The sequence below is a fragment of the Pongo pygmaeus genome, chromosome 1 (genome assembly GCF_028885625.2).
Source record: "Pongo pygmaeus isolate AG05252 chromosome 1, NHGRI_mPonPyg2-v2.0_pri, whole genome shotgun sequence".
NCBI lineage: Eukaryota > Metazoa > Chordata > Mammalia > Primates > Hominidae > Pongo > Pongo pygmaeus.
The window spans coordinates 65,847,280-65,868,041 of NC_072373.2; the positions used below are offsets into that span (position 1 = coordinate 65,847,280).

Consider the following 20,762-nt stretch of genomic DNA (forward strand, 5'->3'; position numbering starts at 1 on the left):
TGACTTTCCTCCCTCCATGGAGGTCTCCCGGGCTTCCAGGGCACCATGGGCGGTTTCAAGAATTATGCAGGTGGCATCCATCACAAAATGCGGGGAAAGGCTCTCAGGCGACAAAATGCTAACTTGGACCCTCACTCTAAGTTGGATTATTAAGTGTCCCCATGCCGGGTGTGGTGGTTCATGCCTGTAATCCCAGCACTTTGGGAGGCTGAGGTGGGCAGATCATCTGAGATCAGGAGCTCAAGACTAGCATGACCAACATGGTGAAACCCTACCTCTACTAAAAACACAAAAATTAGCTGGGCGTGGTGGCACACACCTGTTAATACCAGCTACTCAGGAGACTGAGGCAGAATTGCTTGAACTGGTGCAGCAGAGATTGCAGTGAGTGGAGATCGCACCACTGCACTCCAGCCTGGGCGACAGAGTGAGACTCCATCCCTAAGAACAGCCATCTAGCAACGGCATGATCTCCAACCGCAGTCTCCTAAGGAAGTCATTCTTTCCCCCAAAGGTTCGTGACACTTGCCAGTGGGGAGGATCCCACCTAACTCTGCCACTGGCTTTCCCTGTGCTCCTCCAACCGATCCAGCGGGCTTCCCAAAAGCTTACTGACACACCTGGAACCCAAAACCCACCTGGTTAATAATCCAGATATGATCCCTTTGGGTCTGGCAGCACATGCCGGCCAAGTCCCAAACTAGTTTATTAGTTTAACCAAAAGGTAAACAGATGATGGAGATGCAGAAAGACAAGCATGCGAGCAGCTAAAAGCATTACCCGGCTGTCCACCAGGAAACAAATTTAAGACATTTAAAGTGGCATTAAATAAATGAGGCTAAGTTTTAGCTACTTGGAATTTCCATTGTCTTTAAAAAAGGTAAATATATATATATATTTTACATTGCAGTATATAAATCTAGACTCTACATATACAGTATAAATACACAGGGTGAGCACAGGGGCACAACATATATGTCTTGGTGGTCACACCCTCAACCAGGCCAATGGTTTTATATTGTTTTTTTGACCTTCACACCAAGAATATCAGGCTGAGGCTACATATACTTCAACCTGCATGAGGGCTGCCACCCTGGCCATCTCTCCTGCAAGCACAGAAGCACAAATCGAACAGGGATCGAAAACAGAAGAAAGTGCTTTTTGACTAGTTGAAACCCAGTCAGTCTTTACAATGTGTAGTCCAATCTCCTGGAAAGACCAAAGGAAATCGGAGGACTTCCTGGCCCATTCTTCGGTCCATTGCCACAAATCTCTAAACTTTCCCTGGTGCTTCTTGCGGAATTCACATGGCTATTTACGCAACGCAAATCCCACACAACTTTTAGGAGCTGTATTATGGGATTAGGAAAAAAAAAAATAGCTCCATGTTACAATCTGCACTTCATATTCTGGATTTGTTCTCTTTATTTTTGGAATAAAAACTGGTCTTTTGAGAATCATTTCTTAAAAAGGACAACATTCTGAAAGTGCTTCTTACACATGTCAATATTCCACATATGGCTTTTAGTTCAAACCCCAGCACAGCTCAGACTTGGAAGGAAGAGTGTGATGGTGTTATGAGAGACAAAAGTGTCACTTAACAGTGATACTGTGATAGCAAGCATGGGAACCTGAAAAAAAAAGTTATTGATTCCATCTGGAAGAATGTACCTCTCAGACAAATGATTCAGATAATCTATACAGCCCCATCTCTTTCCCCATGACTAGGCACAATAATGCTATAAAAGTTAATAAGTAAAATAGGATGCTGTTATCAGCAGGGAACATCTTCTGAGGGGCTATTAACGGGACAATCACTGTTCAGAAATCTTTCACAAGCTCAAAATAATCAAATGTAGTCAACTGCAGTAGAAATTTCCACACCTGAGGAAGAAATTGCACATAATAAAGAGGTACTAGGATCCAGATGGCAAAAGACTCCAGACACATAGTTTTACATGCAAAAGGCAATCAGAGAAGGCAATGAAATAGTGACAGTCCAAGACAGGTAAGAGTCCAAATGAGTCACCATTCTTTCACACTTTCTTTTCTGGCTTCATTACCAAAGAACATGGTTATTTGTGCAATGATTATGATATGTTCTTTAGGGGGAAAACAGAAATATACGGGGTTGCCAGAAACCTAAATGAGCTTTTCAGGAGCTTGACACCTCCAGAGGTGTCATGATGGCTAGACCAGTGGGGCAATGGTCCTCTGAAGCTCCTCCTGGCCTCCCTGGGGTAGCAGAAAGTGGCAGATGCAGGCAGAGGTTGAAGGCCACCAGCTCATCCAAACCCTTTCCAAAGTGGCCTTTCATGCAGCCTGTGGCAGTTCCAGCCTCTGCAGTTGTTTTTATCTGGCGGCACTTGATTGAGAAAGTCATCCTCTCCCTTTATAAAAATAAAGTTTGGGCTTCTTGTAATACTGGCACAAAGGACACTCTCTATTCCCAGGACTGATTCCATTTACTCAGAACATACGAGACTAGGTTCTCAGTTTCTTCTATTTCCCTGTAAAAAGTGACCTCAACTTCCCAGGCCATTGTGCAAATTTGTTTTTCCATAGTCCATACTATCCCATAAAGTCCCTCTTATATATTTTCATATATATACACATGCATACCAAATACGTGTGCATATATATGTTTTAAATGTTGGTAATTCTGTATTTTAGTCTCAAAGAAGTCAAAGAGAATCAGTGAATCGTTCATCCTTTTCATGTCAAATTCATTTCCAATTTCCCCACAATGCCTATGATAATGCTTTGCACACCACAGGAACTCAATAAATATCTGCTGACTTCACCAATGATCCTCGAACACTGGATGGTAATTGCAATCACCGCAGCCTGTTTCTCAGCCCCACTCTGCCTTTGGCAAACAAGGGGCCATTGGTCCCTCCCTTCAGAGGGTGATTTTGCTGTGTCTGTTACTCCAGCAGCCCCGTTTAGCTGTCCTGGGCAATGTCAAGCTGGTCCGGCTACGCAGTTTCACTTGTTCTTCCATGGAGTTCTTTTTGCGCAAAATGAAGTCAAAGTTCACTTGGCTGTTCATGGCATAAAAGACATTTGCTGAGTCTGGAATCACAAGTTCTGAAAAAGATAAGGAAAGATAAGATGGTCAGCTTGTGGAGGTCAGCTCAGCACTGACAATGGCAGCTGTAAACCTTGCCCAGACACAAGAACAGGACTATGGCCCTTCATCTCCGGAATGTGACCTGAACCAGACAGTGATCACCGTCACTACCCCAAAAATTGGCCCAGCTTCTCAATCCCAATTTAAAAAATTAGTACAAATGAGATTTTAGAAATTCACTCCATGAATTAAATGTTCCAATAGAAAATGTTAAAGCTAGAAAAAAAAAATACAGTAGGAAACAGAGGCCAAGAAAAGTTAAAGAAAATTCCCAAGATGGCAGCTAGTGAATGGCAGAACTGGGATTTGAACTCGGGTTTCCTTTCTCCTGCAGTCCATTTTCCACCCCAGTATGCAGATTTTCTCAAAGACTAAGAGAATCCAATGACATAGAAAAAACAGAAAATCTACAGCACTCCAGAATTCTACTTGAAATATTGAAATATTTTTTGAAGTCATCCCATCAAACGAGTATTTTATTTCCCATGTAGGAAAATATATATCTTTTTTTAAAAAAATTTTACTTTAAGTTTTGGGATACATGCTGAACATGCATATCTTTATTTTATTGTATTTTACTTTAAGTTCTGGGATACATGTGCAGAACGTGCAGGTTTGTTATATAGGTATACATGTGCTGCACCTATCAATCTGTCATCCAGGTTTTAAGCCCTGCATGCATTAGATATTTGTCCTGATGCTCTCCTTCCCCTTTTCCCCAATCCCCTGACAGGCCCCAGTGTGTGTTGTTCCCCTTCCTGTGTATCTTTTAATATTTAAACTATTTTCAACTTCAATGATTCCCAACTAGACATCTGTAATTTTTGAACAAGGATTGTTCCAAGTGTAATATGAAATCATCAAAGCAAAGTTATTTTGACTCAGTTTTATTTTGTTTATTTAAGTTATTTATTATTATTTTATTTTTTGAGATGGAGTTTCGCTCTTATTGCCCAGGCTGCAGTGCAGTGGCACAATGTCAGCTCACTGCAACCTCTGCCTCCCAGGGTCAAGTGATTCTCCTGTCTCAGCCTCCCAAGTAGCTGGGATTACAGGCACGCGCCACCATGCCCAGCTAATTTTTTTTTTTTTTTTTTGGTATTTTTTTGTATTTTTACTAGAGGCAGGTTTCACCAGGTTGGCCAGGCTGGTCTTGAACTCCTGACCTCAGATGATCTACCTGCCTCGGCCTCTCAAAGTGCTGGGATTACAGGCATGAGCCACTGTGCCCGGCCTCACTTTTATTTTTATTTTTTAACTTTTATTTTATTTTTACTATACTTTAAGGTCTGGTGTACATGTGCAGAACGTGCAGGTTTGTTACATAGGTATACACGTGCCATGGTGGCTTGCTGCACCCATCAACCCATCATCTACATTAGGTATTTCTCCTAATGCTATCCCTCCCCTAGTCTTCCACCCCCCAACAGGCCCCGGTGTGTGATATTCCCCTCCCTGTGTCCATGTGTTCTCATGTTCTCATTGTTCAACTCCCACTTATGAGTGAGAACATGCAGTGTTTGGTTTTTTGCTCCTGTGTTAGTTTGCTGAGAATGATGGTTTCCAGCTTCATCCATGTCCCTGCAAAGGACATGAACTCATCCTTTTTTATCACTGCATAGTATTCCATGGTGTATATGTGCCACATTTTCTTTATCCAGTCTATCATTGATGGACATTTGGGTTGGTTCCAGGTTTTGCTATTGTGAATAGTGCTGCAATAAACATACGTGTGCATGTGTCTTTATAGCAGAATGATTTATAATCCTTTGGGTATACACCCAGTAATGGGATTGCTGGGTCAAATGGCATTTCTGGTTCTAGATCCTTCAGGAATTGCCACAAGAAGGTATACAGTATTTAGCACTCAAGTGTAATGAGTATTTGAAAAAAGCAGAATTAAAAAAGGTAAAGTGTGCAAGTCTAGCTCTGTGGTAGTGGGGTGGGGGAGGCAACCAGAGAGGCATATGGTTGTAAAACTGGACAAATCGAGTCTTAAGTTAACTTCAAACATTGAGATCCAATAGCAAGACTGATATGAGCAGGTTCCAAGTGACTCCTGTACATTCTGTGCACAAAGGCTCAGTGGAGAACAGTCCCCTCAAAGTGTCCCATGCTGCTGCCCACATACTCACGGGTCAGTAATAATAGTCCTCACAGTTATATATCACTTAGTGTCTCCCCATGTTCAGGTACACGATTTCTTGTTATCTTCAGAATCGCCCTGTGACATATGAGGAACCCCAGCAGGGTATTGTCTCTAATTAAGGACCAAGGCCAGGGGGTCCAGCAGCTTGCATTTAGGACCACACAGCTGGTGGGCAACACTGGGTCCTGGCTACCCCTCGGGACTCCTGGACCCTTAGACCCACCGGCCTCACCTTAGTGCTGTGTTGTAAGCAAAATGGTACAACTTGAGACAATCTTTTAGGCTTAGAATTATAACTATAATTACATTAAAAGGTTATAACTGAGAAAGTGTTGCCCCACAGCCTAAGGCTCAGCTGAATGAATGAGAACTCTTCCAAGAGGAAACTGAAAAAGAATTTTCCCAGAGGCTGTAGCTTTTAATCTCTAGGAGAAGGTAGTATTCTAATTTCAGCCACTCTCCTCTAAACCAGCGATAGAGCCCTGGGTGACACGCTGATCCCATAGCCTAGCTTGTGGAATGCTTCTCACTTATAGGGGATGCTGCTTGTTGGTGAGCAGAGGACTACTTAAGGTGGCTGCAATGGACAGTTTGGGGTCTGGCGGCAGAAAGGGTTGGCTTCGGTCAACAATATTTGCTGCTCCTTCTGCACTTGGAGAAGAGACCTATCCTGACAGTCACTGTCGGTGAAGTGACAAGGTACAGAGGAGTTTTCTACCAGCCTGTTTCCTTCTCTCAACAAATACAATCCCCAAATTCATATTAGCAGACAGATACACGCAAGGGTGATTATTTCCCCAAAAAGTCTTTCATAAAAGAGATTTCTTTAAATAATATGTTCTCAGGCATATTGAAGCCTTTCATAGATTACCAGTTCTTTGCCTCAATAAATGTGAGGTAAATAACCTTCAAGTTAGAGGTTTGTGTTATTTTAAAATTGATCATGAATAAAGAAAATACCTTTCATACATGATTAATTGAAATTATGAGAAATTATTATAGGAACCACTAAATTTCAGATTTACACACAACTTAGAAACACATTCTTGGGTAAAGGAGGTGTGTGGTCACCTGCAATGCCCAACAGACTCCCCTACCCTCTGCCTCCTGGCACAGGGAGACACTTCTTCCTAGAAAAGTGTTGGAAGAGCTCAGAAAGACTGGGCAGAAGAAATACTCGTCAAAATTGCAGGAAAAACAAGAGCTGGGGAATCGGAGAGCGGTTTGAGATACTTAATTGTACAAGTGAGGTGATGGCACGGTTGTTCACCCTTGCACTATCAAAAACCACCACTAGGTCCCAATAAAACAATATGTATCCGTTTTCTGCCTTCTAAATGTGGAGCACTGTGGACATGTGCTAGCCACCTGCCCTGGGAAGGAACATGCCTGTCTCAGAAGGATGCCCACCTTTGTCCTCCGAGATGACCTGCACCAGCTCGTACTCCTCAGCGGGGTCTGAGTCCAGATTGTGCTTCAGCATGGCTCTCTGGATCACCGCGGGGGTTTTATCCTGGCTCGTCAACTGCAAAGACAATGAACAGGTTTGTAAAGTATTTAGCTTCACATTTCCTGAGGGAGTTCTCCTGACCCTCTCATTCTTGCTGTCTTGTGTTGTGATGCCTTTCCAGAAAGAACGGACTCGTGGAATTGGAACTGGACCAAGAGCCAGGATCGCTGGTTTCTAGTCCTGGTTCTACCTTTAGTAGCCACAGATGATGGGCGAGTCACCTAATCTCTGAGTCACAGCGTCATCCGCTATTAAAATGGAGAGAACGCTTTCCTTGCCTATCTCCTCCACAGTGGTTGAAGTTCCCGTGAAAGAACATATATGAGGGAATTGTGAAAAATGCAAAAAATTATTAGTCCTGGCCCAAAATTATCCTCCCATGTTGAACTGCTTCTATGGCACTGGTTACAACCCACGGGATAAAAATGGTCACAGTTCTGCCCATTGATCATTTCAAAAAGTACAGGTGACCCTGTGATTCAGCAGTCCCACTCCTAGGCATTTACCAAGCGGAATAAAAACGTACGTCCACAAAAGGACTTGTACACAAACATTCATAGCACATTTATTCACAATAGCTAAAAACTGAATCAATCTGAATCTCCATCAACAGGAAAAGAGAATAAATTGTAGCATATTCATAATAGAATCCTACTGAGCAACTGAAGGGAACTAAGAACTGGCACATGCAACAATGCAGACGAATCTCACAAACATCATCTTGGGCGAAAGAAACCGGACACAAAAGATTACATACCAGTGGAGTCTATTCTTTCAAAAAAAGGAAAAAACGAATCTGTGGCATTAGAAAATGAACCTCTAGGTTAAGAGGGGATTGATTGGAAAGGGCACAGGGAATCTGGCAGGCAGGATGGAAATGTTCTTTATCTAGATTTGGAGTAGTAGTTTCATAGATATATATAGTTATTAAAACTCAAAGAATCAAACATTTAAGATCTGCATATGTAACTACATGCAAATTATGCTTCAATAAACATCAGCTTCTAAGTGTTTTAAAAGCACAAGTTAAAGGTTTCCCTCGTCCCCAATTCTGATGTTCTCCCCTTCACCTCGCTGCCTGCCAGCCAACTATTTGCAGGGTGTGCAGAGCAACATGAAAAGAAAGCTAAATTACATACCATACCTTGGGTGATTTCTTTAAGTTTGAAAGAAGTGAATGAAAACTCAGATTATTCTTACTTAAAAATAAAAGCTGTTCTCACCAGGGGGCAAGAGGACTATAGAAAAAAAGCCTCCCACGACCCCCCTCGACACATACAGAAGTCTCATTTCCTCCCAGAAACTGCCATTGTGTGCCTGAGGATGGCAGTGCCAAGATGCCTCGCTCTGATCTGGGGCAGCAGCTGGTGTTTGTGATTCCATAAACAATGTGTATTACAAAGGGGTCCTTGTAAGCAGCAAAGATCTTGTTCACGTGTCTGTTACCAAAACATCTGGCATATTCATTTACAAGGGAAAAGTAGGTGCACACAAAATTCTAAATGAGGAAAATATGTTTTTTGATAGTATGAAGAAAATACTCCCAAAGTTGTGTCACACTGGGCTAGTAGCAGAAAGTTAAAGAAGACCTCCCCTCAGGGGATGCATGTCAGGCTAAGGTGGGTAAGTCATATGAAACAGCCAGGCTACCTTCATTCTCCTTTCCTTAAACTTCCCCAGGTATGTCCCAATGAGGACAAGATGACAAAGGGCTGTCCCTTGCGTGTTTATTACTTTGTACCATCAAAGCGATGCTGAATTGAACTTATGATTACAATGAGTATTCACAGCTCAAGCGTGCATCCTTATGCTGATAGACTGAATTAGCACTCATAGGTATCAAATGTGAGCCACAAATTTCATTTTAAGTTTCTAGTAGCCACAATTAAAAAGTTTTTAGGACGGGTGTGGTGGCTCATGCCTGTAATCCCACCACTTTGGGAGGCTGAGGCAGGTGGATCACGAGGTCAGGAGCTTGAGACCATCCTGGCTAACATGGTGAAACCCCATCTCTACTAAAAATACAAAAAAGTTAGCCAGGCGTGGTGGTGGGTGCCTGTAATCCCAGCTACTCAGGAGGCTGAGGCAGGAGAACCGCTTGAACCCGGGAGGCGGAGGTTGCAGTGAGCTGAGATCGCGCCATTGCACTCCAGCCCAGGCAACAGCGCAAGACTGTCTCAAAAAAAAAAAAAAAAAAAAAAAAGTTTTTGAAAGGTGGTATTTAACTTGAACACCCCAAATATTACATCAGCATATATAATCAATACAAAAATTGTTAACGCAGTATTTTACTTTTTTGTACTAAGTGTTCAAAATCTGGCATATATTTTACCCTCAGCTCATCTCAATTTGGAGTATTCCCATTTCAAATGCTCCATCGCCACCCGTGGCCAGTGGCTGCTGTACTGAATGCGCGGTACTGAATGATGCTTTGGTGTCACCTTCATTGACTTTCCTGTGACAAAAATACTGCATTCCCTGTGTAAGGGATCTTGGGAGACTGACTCTGTGATTGACATAATGGAGAGAAAGATCATTTCGAAAGAGTGATGGGTTCAGTGGTAGAAGACATTTTTCCACAGTCACTGAGAAGGTAATTTTACAAGGGCTAATTGCTGCCTCTTCTTCTATGGAAGGGCCTTGGATTCCAGGGACATTAGTTGCTCTTGCAGAGCAAGTCCTCTAGGCCACCAGTTCTCAGTGTGCAATCTATAGCCTGTGGGGTCCCTGAAATCTGTGAGGGGATCCATGAGATCAAAATTATTTTCATGATAATACTAAGATGCTGCTTGTCTTTTCCTTGTGTTGACATTTGCATAGGTATTGCAGAAGCTATGGTGGATGGAATTGCTGGCACCGCAGCAGAAATTGGTCCAGTGGTTTCTAACTACAAGTCTACTAGCTGTCACTGTATTCTTCAGTACCCTGTACTCACAATAAAAACAAAAACAAAACAAAACAAAGCCAGTCTCACTCACATTTTAGCAGACTTACAGAAATGGAAAACAATGCCACTCTTCTCACTCAATATTATTTTTGGAAAAAAATAGATATTTTTCATTAAAAAATAAAATTTACATTAACATGCAATGTGTTCATTATTGTTATTTTAAATGAATTAATCAACATTTTGAAAGTTTCTCAGTTTAAATATCCAGTGTGGTAAATATCAACAGATACAACCCACATAGTCTGGAGCTCTTTGGAATATTCAATGCTGTTTCAGAGTATAAAGGGGTCCTGAGAACAAAAAGTTTGAGAACTGCTAATCTCGCCTGAACCTGGACTGATTTATTTCCATCCTCTGGTCAACAGCACACAGCATAATACATTTCACAAAGGTACATCTTGTGAGCAAGGTTTCTCCTGAGAGGCCTAACGATTAGAATGAGAGCACGAGAGCAGTGTGTCGTCTCTACAGAATAAGCCTGTGACACGCGCTGGCAGGATTTTCATGAAAGGTGAGTGCCACCACCTGGTGCAATATAAAGGGCCACAGGAAGGGGTTGGCAGGAGAGATGATTCTCACAGAGGCAGCCCATTTGCTGGGGAAGGAGAAATCTCGGGGCAGGGGATCTTCTGCTCACTACCCTCCCAACACTCAGACAGCATGCACAACCTATGACTCTTCCTGGGCAGTAGAGGTTTGTGCAGTTCAACCACTCACAGTTCCCCCCAGACTGAGCAGAGTGCATGCTGACCGGCATGTCCCAAAACATAACTGTTTGGTGTACAAATCCATGCTATAATTCAGAGAAACTGTAGAGTTATGCAGTGGACATTCTCTCTGGTTGGCGCAGGTAAGACGTGCCAGGTGAACAGACCATGCTGAGCAGGCAGTAACCACATGGAGGACCTTGGCTTCCCTGTGTTTCCTCTACCTCTCGGGTGCTCCTTTATTAGCCCCTCCCTCATTACCACTTGCATTCTGCCTCATCCTACACTCACTCTCGCAAGACCACGTCCCCACTGTGGGGTTTGACAACTCCCAGTATTTGATCTCAGCACCAGCCTTGCACCAGCCCATGTTTCTGACCATCTATCAGACAATGCCATCTGATGTCATACTGGTACCTTTGATTTAAATGTCCCTGAATATCCTCCTCTGGTAGTTCATATCTCACAGACCCACCAATTGCCCAGACAGCCTCTAGTCCTCCACAACAGTAACCAAAAAGTTGGTAACTAAATGAATGGATTCTACAATTCTACTCATCAAAAGCTTTCAAAAATCCTCACCATCTCCAGCCACATGACCGTCATTCAAGCCCTTATCCTCTCCTACATGGAACATGATAGCAGCTTCCTAACTTGGCTTCCCCACCTCCAGTCTACCCCCACACTCCAGCAAACACAATGCCATGACTTTCTTAATGAGCAAATCCCATCACTACTTAAAAGCCTTCAACAAGACCCTATTGCCTGCAGGATTAACACACTCCTCTGTGCGGGCCACAAGGCCCTTTACCACCTGATCTTGGCTCTATTATTTTGCACATTGTGAATAATGCTTTGTGAGCTCCCTTTGTAATTAAAAGTTCCTCAAAGGCAGAAATGTCTCACTTATCTCCCTATCCCCAAAGCCTGATCTAATGACTAGTACGCAATTAATGTTTGATATTTTGTTGACTCAATAAATGCTTTAGCAAAGCTTTTATGTGGAGCCTCCATACCACTTATGCCATATTCAGACCTGAGCTTGTAAGCACTAAGTGTGCCTTCAAACAGGTGAGTGATAAAGATGAGGAGAGATGTGGAATTAGCTGTGGGATTTTGCTGCAAAGGATAATGTGATTTCCAATACATGATTATCTCCCATAACCTAAGGAGTTTATATTCTTGTGATAAACCTACCAGACCTCACATACCCAAGGTTATCGCCATGAGAGGCTCTGTGTGTATTCCCAAAACACTGCCATTATTAAAAATATCTTTGCAATTGTCCTCAGAAACACACAGATTTTACAAGAAGCTCAAAAAGGTCAGTCTCATTTTATAAGCATCGTTCCTCATTAACCCAAACTGTATTTCTAGCTTGATCATCTACTTTATTAACTAGGTTTGATCCAAATGACTAAATGACAAAAATCTGCCATCAGGGGAGTACACTGCTAAGAATGTGTGGAAATTCAATGATAAAACCAGACATATGATTCCATAGGAAGGCTTCCAAAAACGTGTGAAGCAGTGTCATCCTCCCTGGAGCACATTTACACTGTCACCCAAATTGAGAATTTTCAAATGGCTAATACTGACCTAAACGAATAAGTTTTAGCATTTCTTTAAGATGTGAAAATTATATCCTATATACACTATGTGTGTACATATATATGTATATGTATTTTATATACATACATCATTCAGCATCTATGCCCAGGGAGACCTGGAACTGACACACATCCCTTCTGTGTGCATGCATATATGTATATGCTAATATTGAGTGTGCATATTTAGGGCTGTTAGTCCGAGCGGCTGACAGACACAGACACACAATCTAAATGGAAACCCACTCCTGGGTCAGGGCTTGCTCCTCACCATGATGCTCTTGTACATGTTGCCGTTGTTGTCTTCCACACTGATGCGGATGATGCAGGTGTCTTCATTCTGTTGGTTGTAAACAGGAGGCAGCACAGTCGAGGTAATGGACGTCACCGAGACAGAGCGCTTGTGGATTTTGGGGTTGTTGTTGCAGGACGGAGGGGAGGAGAGAGGGTTGATTAAGGAAGACATCCCTGAGGAATTTGTGTCCATGGAATGGATAGAAGAACAGGATGAGGAGGACTCAGAGAGCTGGAAGAGTAAACACACCCCAGAAGAAAACAGATTAGAACGCTGGCCAACAGCTTTGCAATTTTCAAAGCAGAGGTAGATATCAAGACTGATAGACTGCAGTTATTTCCTCCACAACAGCCCACAGCACACATGTGTCTCATCCCTGGTGTAAGTACTCTGAGTCCCCATCAGTGGTAGATGCCTATCGGTGACTCAGTGTGACCTAATCACTCTATAACCACGTGAGACAAAGCAGTTCTCTTTATTTTCCTAGGTTTTAGCTGTTCTTATGGAAGTTAACCAGCAGGTGGCAGCAGACACCAGAAACTGGAGGCAATATGGGTTCCCAAAGAAGTCAGAAGCCTACAGGGCTGGAGGAAAGCCTTGCCAACAGTTGATTCAGTCCTGCTGCAGTCAGATTTCGTAATGAGAGAGAAAGTTCTGTATTTTTAGAAGTTTCTAAGAGAAGTACCCCAGATTATACGGCTCTGCATTAAATATTAGTGCTAGAAAGGCCTTGGACGTCAACTAGTCCCATACCTGTTCTGCTGAGGAACCTGAGACCCAGGGAGAAAACTGGGGCTCCAGGTCCACACAGCTAGTTAACAGCACCCCTAGAACAGGAACCAAAACTCCCTGATTCCCACTGTCGAGTTCCCAGAGCAAGCACATGGCCAAGGCTCAGCCTGTGGCTGATGACAATAAGATGAATCAACATAGTATGCTGCTACCTTGGTATGTTTAGTACTGTGAGGCTTATCATGAACTTTCATATTATCTTATCCCATTTTAATTCCACAACTGTCTTGTGAACAAAATGCAGAGCATTATAAAGACAAAGAGAATAAGATTCAGAACATAAAAGTGACTTGCTCAAGGGAAATACAGCCTTTAAGCAGCTTCACCACCTTCCACATTTTCTAGTAGAGCCAACTGTACACACTTTCATGATGTGTATCAAGGACAATTAAGAAATGGAATACTACAGTTAATGTGCTTTTCTGATTAACTACACATTTCTCATCCATGCAATACCAATAACCAAAGAAAGAGGTTATTGGAAGAGGTACTTTTAAAAATCATTAAATTGAACCATTTAAAATAACCATTCTTATTGTAGAAAATTATAAAGAATTTCCTGGAATGACTTAAGCTAAATTATACCATGTTAATCCTATAAAATATTCTGGAAGTCATTTATAAAATAAATAACATTTCTTTCATATTTATCTACCTTTCCAGGGAAACAGTATAGAAGTTGAGCTTTCTGGTTATCAGGCTTCTTATTAAAATGGAGTCTATTATCTTATTTCCTGTAGATTTCCTCCTATGGCATAACTATACATTCAGTTCTATTGCACGGTTAGTTTACAGCCAGCCAGCTGATGTGACAATTCTCATGGGTAGGGGTCTGATTGTGGCTCTATCATAATATGGTTTAGTTTTTGTTTTGGTTTTTGGGTTTTTTTCTTCCTTATGTTCCCAAATGAATCAACTTAGTGGCTCAATTTGAGGACTAACTGATGATGGATAAGTTAATAGCATAAGTTTCTTTGCAGATATATTAGTTAAGGGGGTGCAATTTCCAATTATTCATTCCATTTTTTCACCTTCATGTTCCTCTATCCAAACTCTATTTCCTTTGTTAGATTTTTCTATGATTCTAGTGACATTTATAGTTAAGATAAAGCCTAGAATATGCCTGAGTTACAGCAGCTCTAAACAGACTGCCTGATGAGTCCCCAAATTCCTATTGAGAATTTAAGAAGTGAGGAGCAAGTGCAAAAATCAATATTTATAAATCATGATCAGGGGAATGAAGAAAGGAATGCAAATAAATTACACTTCACCTTTAAGAGCAACCTCACAGTGCAGCCTGTGGGAAAGGAAGAATGACAGTCTGGAGGACTTTTGGAGAAGGTGGCTGTCATAGGCTCTCAGGGCAGGAAGGAAGTGTGGAGGTCAGCCCAGTCCAGCTATGTGCCAAGCAGGAGAACCACGAGCCTTTCTAGCTAATATGCAGGGATTGTGCAGTCCAGGAGCTACTTGCATCCAAGTGAATCACTCATGTTTAAGTCTATAGAAATGTATGACTCTGAGAAAGGTCCATCCAAAGAATAAAGAGCCATGACTTCTGCAAGAATTTAAAAAGCCAGTGTGATGAGGGATGAGACAAAAAAGATGAAGCAAGGGATGTGCAGGAGAGAGCACACTGGGCTTCTGCATAGTTTTAAAGGGTACTATCTGGACCAATGTACATTTCCACTATGCCACAAGGTGTGACTGTGATTCCATCTCCTTCCTGGAGAGACAGGGAGAAATCCCACAAAAATGTGGGCAATACCTCAGTCGTTACTTTCCTACCTACAATGTCTACCATTAGAAATGGAGCCTATAAAACCTCAGAGGCTGTGAAAAGGTGAATGATGAGATTGCATTCCAGATTTTGACAAAGTTAATTTGTATGTCAAGTCACAAAGAATGACTACATCCCGGGTTGAGGAAAAATGCCTTTTGAGAGCATGGCCAGTCCGTAGGTGTCCACAAAGGCTTTCTTTCAACATTTAGAGCATGAATGATTGTATCCCCTGGATTTCAAAGCAGAAAGCTGAGAAATCCAACTAGAGCAGCAAATTAGTCATCTCAGTTTGATGAATCCTGAATATGATGCTCTTCCTGGATTGGCTACATTATGACAAAGTCACTTGAGGGTTCCAGGATTACCACTGTTGTTTTAACACCACGTGAAGCAACACACATGTCCCCTTAAAGAGCAGGAGATATAAACCAAAGGATGAAACCATTGCCAACATTCTACCTTACTGACCTAACCATAAGCTAAGGAGCCAGAAGTCACTATTGAGTAAGCTTGGTTAGCCAGAAACCTTCCCCAAATGGTGCAAATTCTAGTTATGTCATAGTTGACTCTCTGATCCAAACCCTTCAACCAACAGATTGAAGCAGATGTGTACAGAAGATTAACACTCATACTGGTGGGGTGCAGTGGCTCATGCCTGTAATCCCAGCACTTTGGGAGGCCGAAGTGGGTGGATCACCTGATGTCAGAGGTTTGAGAACAGCCTGGTCAACATGGTGAAACCCCATCTCTACTAAAAATACAAAAATTATGCGGACATGATGGCACATGCCTGTAATCCCAGCTACTCGGGAGGCTGAGGCAGGAGAATCCCCTGAACCCAAGAGACAGAGGTTGCAGTGAGCCAAGATCGCACCACTGCATTCCAGCCTGGGCAACAGAGTGAGTGAGACTTCATCTCAAAAAAAAAAAAAGAAGACTGGTCTTAATTAAGATCTTAAGATTAAGATATTTTGGTTTTTATATTTTTATTTATGCAGTCACAGAAAATAGAAACTCAATGGAAATTCTTTTATCACCTCTCAGTTTCCTTTTTTCCAACATGGGAGAATGTATCCTTGTTACCAATCCCTCATCTTCCCCTGCATCTGTGCCCTTTGCACTGTGATATCAGAGTTCCTCCCACTAAAACTGGAGCCTATTTCTCTGCTTCATTTACTTATGTGGAATGTGGCCACATGATTGCTTTAGCCAATAGAATGTTGGTTGATATGACTCAAGTAAAGGCTTGATATATGCTTCCGAGTTGGGCTTGCCCTCTTGCTTGTCCATCTTAGCATGCTAAGGGCATGCCCTGGGTAGCCTGTTACTCCAAAAATAATGAGAGGCAAGTGGAGCAGACCTGGACCAAATCTGCGGCCTAGTGTCAAGCCCAACCCAGCTCAGCCAACCAGCAGATACATAAGAGAGATAAGTAGTGGTTGTTTTAAGTCACTGACTTTTGGAGTGGCATGCTATGCAACATTATTGTGATAAATGCTTGGCTAAGACAAAATATGGCACCAAGAACCTGACACGTCTCCATGACTGACTTTTTGCTCTTTCTAAGTAGCCCTACTTCCCCTAAATAACTCCAGTGCCTTAAGAGGTGGGTATAGAACAATATTTCAAAGGCCAAATGAATAAACCAAACTGCTTAGTGCTTTTACACCTGTTTCTGTTAGGAGTATGTCCCCAAATTGAACTCTTCTTTTGATGCCTGTTCAAAACATGACTTTCAAAATACTATAGAGTGATCCACTTAAAAACAGACATTCCTTGCTGTGGTGTGGCAAAGAGCATGTAGGTGCCTGCATTAGGAATTATGAGAAGGATTGAGTATATACCTTTTTTTGAGGCTCATCAGGGGTGTCCATGGGAGTAATGGAGCCCTCCTCAGCCTCTGAGTGGTTCGACTCGCAGGATGACACGCTGACAGAGTCCATGCTTTCACCAGAGCTCCCGCTGGCAGTGGACTTGGGCTGCTCTTTGGTGGCAGTGGGACTGGTGATCATGTCAGACCCTAGAAACAGTCTGGAAAAAAACAGAATGCCAAGCATTTGGGCTGTTACAAATCTGGAATCCATGATTAGGCAAATATTTTGTGTTGATTAAGCCCTTGATGTTTTTTCAGTCTTGTGTGTTCTGTCATTATTATTTTAGGAGGACATTCGCTATAAAGTTTCTAACAAATAGTAGTAAACACCTTGTCCCAAAAGAGTATTTCCAACTTCAAAGAACACACAGATTATTCAGTACTAATCTGAAGTCTTTCTAGGTCAATGGTCCTCTACATTTTAACAGTCTATGGACCACTTTGGCAGGATCAAGATACCATCACCATACCCCCATCACTTCCTACCATAAAATGATCTTCATAGGCAAAAAAAGGATGGCACTGCTTTGGGTAAGAAACCAAGGAGGAAGACTTCTATTTCCAACAATCTGTGAACTACAATATCCTAAACGCTTCCTCTATGAAACAGCTAGATAAGAAATATTAAAAACTCTTTTTAGTTGAGCTTGCAAGATAGGAAGGGAAATCCCTACAGGCTTTAAGTGAAAAAGGAACTGAAAACCAGAAGCACGCGAGCTAGTTCTGCAGCTGTTCTGGTGGGGGAGTGGGAGGCCGTAATCTTGGCAAAATAGTGATGTGGGTTTTAATGCACACCCAGGGCCCAAAGATGAGGGTTTCTGTTTATGAAGGGTGAGGAGTTCGAACCAAAACTATATACAGCCAGGACCCACAAAGGGCTATACCCTTAGTAAAAAGATAGGCCAGAAAAATATCTTTCTACTAGCATAGGAAGACAACAGGGAGCCTGTTCTCGCCTGAGCATGGAAAGAAGAAAAATGTCTCCTATGAAGTCATGTGTGAGCTGGGTCTGTGCCTCACTCCAATTTGCTATTTATGTGGTCTATGGGGTTAGAAACTCTCAACCAGTGACACCGCTGGTAAAATAGATTTTTTCTTAAAAAAAAAAGAAAATCTTGCTGGAGGGATATACCTTCAGCCCAGGCTTCAGAGAATCCCCTGATAAAGATAAACTTGTGATACAAAATTACAAAATACACACAAGGAAATATTCCACTGAAAAAGAAAGCCAACAGGCATAACAAAAAGCAGGCTTAGACTCCTGAGAACTTCAAATTTGAGAACTGTCAGAACAAAACTAATAATGTGCTTATTCATCCAACAAATATCTGCATGTCTACCATAAGCCAAGCTGCAAAATAAGTATGTTAGGAAATATTAAAGACATAAAAGAAGAAATTGAAAACTGGAGCTCAGAGCAAGACATTCTAATAAAGGAAGAAGATAATTTGAAAAATATTTCACCTCTAAGTGAAAAAGGTGGTGACTTAAACTGAAAACTCAGTGGAAGGATTAAATAACTTGAAGAAAAAAATCATGAACTAGATGACAGATCTGAAGAAAACCCTCAAAAATCATCATCAAAAGATAAAGACGTAGAAAGAACAGTGAAAAGAGATGGAGAAAGCAGTAAGAAAGCCCTACATATGTGTAGGAGGAGTTCCAGAAGACATGGAGAGGATGGAAGAAGGCCCATATCAGAAGAGATGGTGGCTGAGAGGATTCCAGAACTGGTGAACCATAGGAATCCTTCCATCCAAGAGCCATGTCCTGAATAGGGTCAGACTAAACTCCCACTTGAACTGGTATATCAAAGACAAAAGAAATTCTTAAAATCAACAGGGGGCCAGGCACAGTGGCTCTCAAAGTGCTTCCAGCACTTTGGAAGGCCGAGGCAGGCTGACTGCCTGAGCTCAGGAGTTCAAGACCACTCCAGGCAAAGTGGTGAAACCCCATCTCTACTAAAATACAAAAAAATTAGCCGGGTGTGGTGGCATGTGCCTGTAATCCCAGCTACGTGGGAAGCTGAAGCACAAGAATTGCTTGAACCCAGGAGGTGGAGGTTACAGTTAGCCGTGATCACTCCAGCCTAAGCGACACAGCAAAACTCTTTTGAAAGAAAGACAGAGAGAGAGAGAGAGAAAGGAAGGAAGGAAGGAAGAGAGAAAAGCAACAGGAGTGAGAACATGAAACAGAGGAATAGTAATTAAGCAGATACCACATATCTCAAAAGCAACCACAGAAGTCAAAAGACACTGAATAATATCGTCAAAGTGCTGAGTGAAAGTAACAGTCAGTCTTGCATTCTATACCCATCTAATATAATTCTAAGAAGGAGGGCAAAATAAAGACTTTCTCAGACTAAGACTGAGAGGGTTTACCATTAACAGATTTATATCACAAGTAGTGGTAAAAGGAGGGCGGGAGTCAGATGTAAGAAGGAACTGCATGCAAGGCAACTAGCATGTGGGCTGAACCTAAACAAGTACTGACTATAAAATAACAACAATAATAGAAACAATGAAGATGAACTTGATTTTTTATTAAATATTTTCGGAATTATATGCTTGAATTCCAAGAGCTCAAGCATATTTTTGCTCTGCCTCATCTCTACCCCGCTATCTCCAGCCCCATTTTCCATGTCTTCCTTTTATGACCCTCCAAGCATTATAGGGACTATAGGGGTATGAGCTAAGCTCTGATCACAGAAGCAAAAATAATGCCCTTGTCTTACTGCTTCATAAATTACAAAGGTAGACCTTTGAAGGATGTCAACTAGTGGTCCTCCATCCATTATCTCAGAGTCTCTAGGGTTCTTCCATTTCTACAATTCAGTAAGGTCCTGCTTTGTCCTGCTTTGTGAAGGTTCATTCTGGCTCAGTAGTAGGCATCTCTGACTTTCAAACTAGGCCTAAGCACCCAAAGTTTTCTCCAGCCTCTTTGGATGACGAGCCATTAAATGTGGGAACAGCAAAAATGCATTTCCCAGATTTGTAAACATGCTAAGAAGATCATGAAATCTTTTGAAAAATAATGGTATGCAAACACCCTTGTATGTACAAGAAATAAGATGGGGGCATATGACCTGCTTTCATAATAGATGCCCAAACTCAACTGCAGATACCAAGGGTTATCCCAGCAAGATTTTACTAGTAAGAGATGTACTGAGTGCCTACCACACTTTGTGAAGGGCATAGCACCCTCACAGTCCTGCCTTCTCTGGATTTCACAGTAAATGTTTTCATAGGACTGAACACTTGTCTGTGTCAGTGAAGAGAGAGGATCCAGGGGTATTAGAGCTCCCACCACAAAACATATAGATCCCGGGCTTGGAGAGGAGTACAGAGAAGCAGTAGCATAGAAATGAGGATGGGGAGAAGGCAGGAGGACAGAGGTAGCAGCACGCAGGATTAGGCCCGCCTGCATTGAGAATTTTTGTTTTTTTCCTTAAGAACCTCTGACTGCCATAGTGGGTCCAGAAGCTCCCAATTCCTTCTGCTGCCTCAGTGAGCAGAGTGGACACCCAGGATCCCCTGCATGTCTGGACTCCTCTATCAGGGAGCTGATTCCCTGTGCACATGCCAGTCTTACCAGCTGACAAGGCTTGGTCAGTCCCCTCAGATTATCTCAGTAGTTCATTCCCCCATATCTGCAAAGATGAAAAGACAGGAAAATACTATGAAAAATTCTCCTCAAGAGCTGACTCCAAAAGCTCATAAATCTAGAGTTCAGCAGGGCCAGGACAGTTATCTGAACAAAGAGAGGGTGAGCAAAACATAGGATTATCTTCCAGATGCTTTCTACTAAAGCACATGTTCCAACCCACCCACAACGCCTCATACCACCCATATCACCTGATGGCAGGTAGCAGCCTGCGTGGCAGCTGATGGTAGGAGACCTTGCTATCCACATCCAGCGAGGTCTTTATGTTACACCGGGGATTTGGCAACACTCGAGGTCATGTGC

At 42.2% G+C, this 20,762-nt stretch overlaps 1 protein-coding gene across 5 annotated transcripts in view; it reads right to left on the bottom strand.

Annotated features, from left to right (window-relative positions):
- Positions 1 to 660: 660 nt before the first annotated feature.
- RGL1 (ral guanine nucleotide dissociation stimulator like 1) overlaps positions 661 to 20,762 on the bottom strand; it is a 305,456-nt gene continuing 285,354 nt past the window's right edge. For all 5 annotated transcript variants that reach the window (XM_054443341.2, XM_054443321.2, XM_054443311.2 and 2 more), the window contains 4 exons: positions 16,768 to 16,954; positions 12,328 to 12,582; positions 6,693 to 6,807; positions 661 to 3,090 (listed from right to left, as the gene is read on the bottom strand). In XM_054443341.2, the coding sequence (XP_054299316.1) occupies positions 2,903 to 3,090; positions 6,693 to 6,807; positions 12,328 to 12,582; positions 16,768 to 16,954 (745 nt within the window). In that variant the 3' untranslated portion in view covers positions 661 to 2,902. The remainder of the gene's footprint in view (positions 3,091 to 6,692; positions 6,808 to 12,327; positions 12,583 to 16,767; positions 16,955 to 20,762) is intronic.